Source organism: Argiope bruennichi, chromosome 9 (assembly GCF_947563725.1).
Source record: "Argiope bruennichi chromosome 9, qqArgBrue1.1, whole genome shotgun sequence".
Lineage (NCBI taxonomy): Eukaryota > Metazoa > Arthropoda > Arachnida > Araneae > Araneidae > Argiope > Argiope bruennichi.
In genome coordinates, this window is record NC_079159.1 from 75621899 (window position 1) to 75623495 (window position 1597).

The 1597-nt window shown below is 35.1% G+C and overlaps 1 protein-coding gene across 1 annotated transcript; it reads left to right on the forward strand.

Annotated features, from left to right (window-relative positions):
- Window positions 1-206: 206 nt before the first annotated feature.
- Window positions 207-749, forward strand: LOC129984981 (uncharacterized). Its single transcript, XM_056094917.1, has one exon. The coding sequence runs from the start codon at window positions 207-209 to the stop codon at window positions 747-749; it is 543 nt and encodes a 180-aa protein (XP_055950892.1).
- Window positions 750-1597: the final 848 nt, after the last annotated feature.

Consider the following 1597-nt stretch of genomic DNA (forward strand, 5'->3'; position numbering starts at 1 on the left):
GCGTGGATTATCGAGCTTTGAATGCAGCGACTAAAACCGACGATTTCCCCATGGAAGACGCAACGGAATTAATATATTCCATAGGACAGGCAAATGTGATTAGTGTGTTAGATCTTTTGAAGGGGTACTATTCGCTTCCCATGGAAGAAGATTCGCGGGATTATACATCTTTTAAGACCCATAGAGCACAATATCGTTTTAAGGTAATGCCTTTTGGGCTGAAAAATGCAGCTGCAACTTTTCAAAGGGAAATGAACAAAGCATTGTCGCCATACAGAGAATTTTGCCGTGCTTATATTGATAGCATTGCTATATTCTCCCATGACATTCCCTCTCACTTGAAACATCTTCATTTGGTGCTGGATAGATTGGAAGAGCTGCAATTCACTGTTAATCTTTCAAAGTGTGCTTTCGCGAAATCTGAAATTTCATACCTGGGACATATAATTGGCTCAGGAAAGCATCAAGCTGATCCAGCTAAGTTGGAAACGATCTCTCGTTTGCCCGTACCTGAAACCAAGAAACAACTACGTAGTGCTCTTGGCCTGTTCAACTATTATCGTGATTATATTGCGAATTTCGCCGAGATTGCCTTTCCATTAACGGAACTAACAAAGAAAAGAAGCCCTGATGTATTACCGTGGTGTGAAATGCATAGTGTTGCTTTTGAAAAATTAAAATCAGCATTGTTACACGCTCCTACTCTACACACTCCGAATATGAGCAAACCCTTTTGTGATTCATTGTGATGCCTCGTCAATCGGGATTGGCGCGGGTTTATCACAGACTGTTGATGGAAAAATGTGCCCTATCACTTATGCAAGTCAAAAATTAAACAAAAGCCAACAATCTTGGTCGACAATCGAACTAGAAGCATTTGCTATAGTTTGGAGCTTGAAAAAGTTTGAAACCTTTGTGTTTGGATCCGAGATCCACATTTTTACCGACCATAACCCCCTTCCTCATCTGACCAAGTGCGCTCCTCAGTCATCTCGACTACAAAGGTGGGTATTTGCCTTGCAGAGATTCAACATCACATTAAAACATTGCCCTGGTTCTAAAATGCCACATGCTGATGCCCTGTCACGTTTATTACCAAAATAGACTGAAAAACATTTTTTAGTACTAATATCATTTTTCTGTTTTATATATCAATATGGGATTAGTGACTATAAAATAATAATAATTTATGCTTGATATTATGTATATTTGTTTTAATGTTTTTTGTTTTGTTTATCATTTTCTTAATATGTTGAATAATTGGTATTCGCAAGTTTGATTAAGAGTATAATGTGCAAAACTATTTGAAATAGGATTAGTTACAGGAATATAATTTTTTCTACTGTTTGTTATAAATTTTCATTCAGCAGTTTTGGTTATATTTGCAATATCATTTGAGTAATGTTATCAAGTGAAATCCTTTCTTAATTATGTATTAATGTTTACTAAGTGATTATATTCATTATAAATTTGTGTTTATTAGTTGATAAGTGATTATATACATTATTAAGTATATATTAGCTGATAAGTGAGCTTCTTATTATCAAGATGGTATTTATATTCAATTGTGCATTTCTTATTTTACCACATTGCTTTC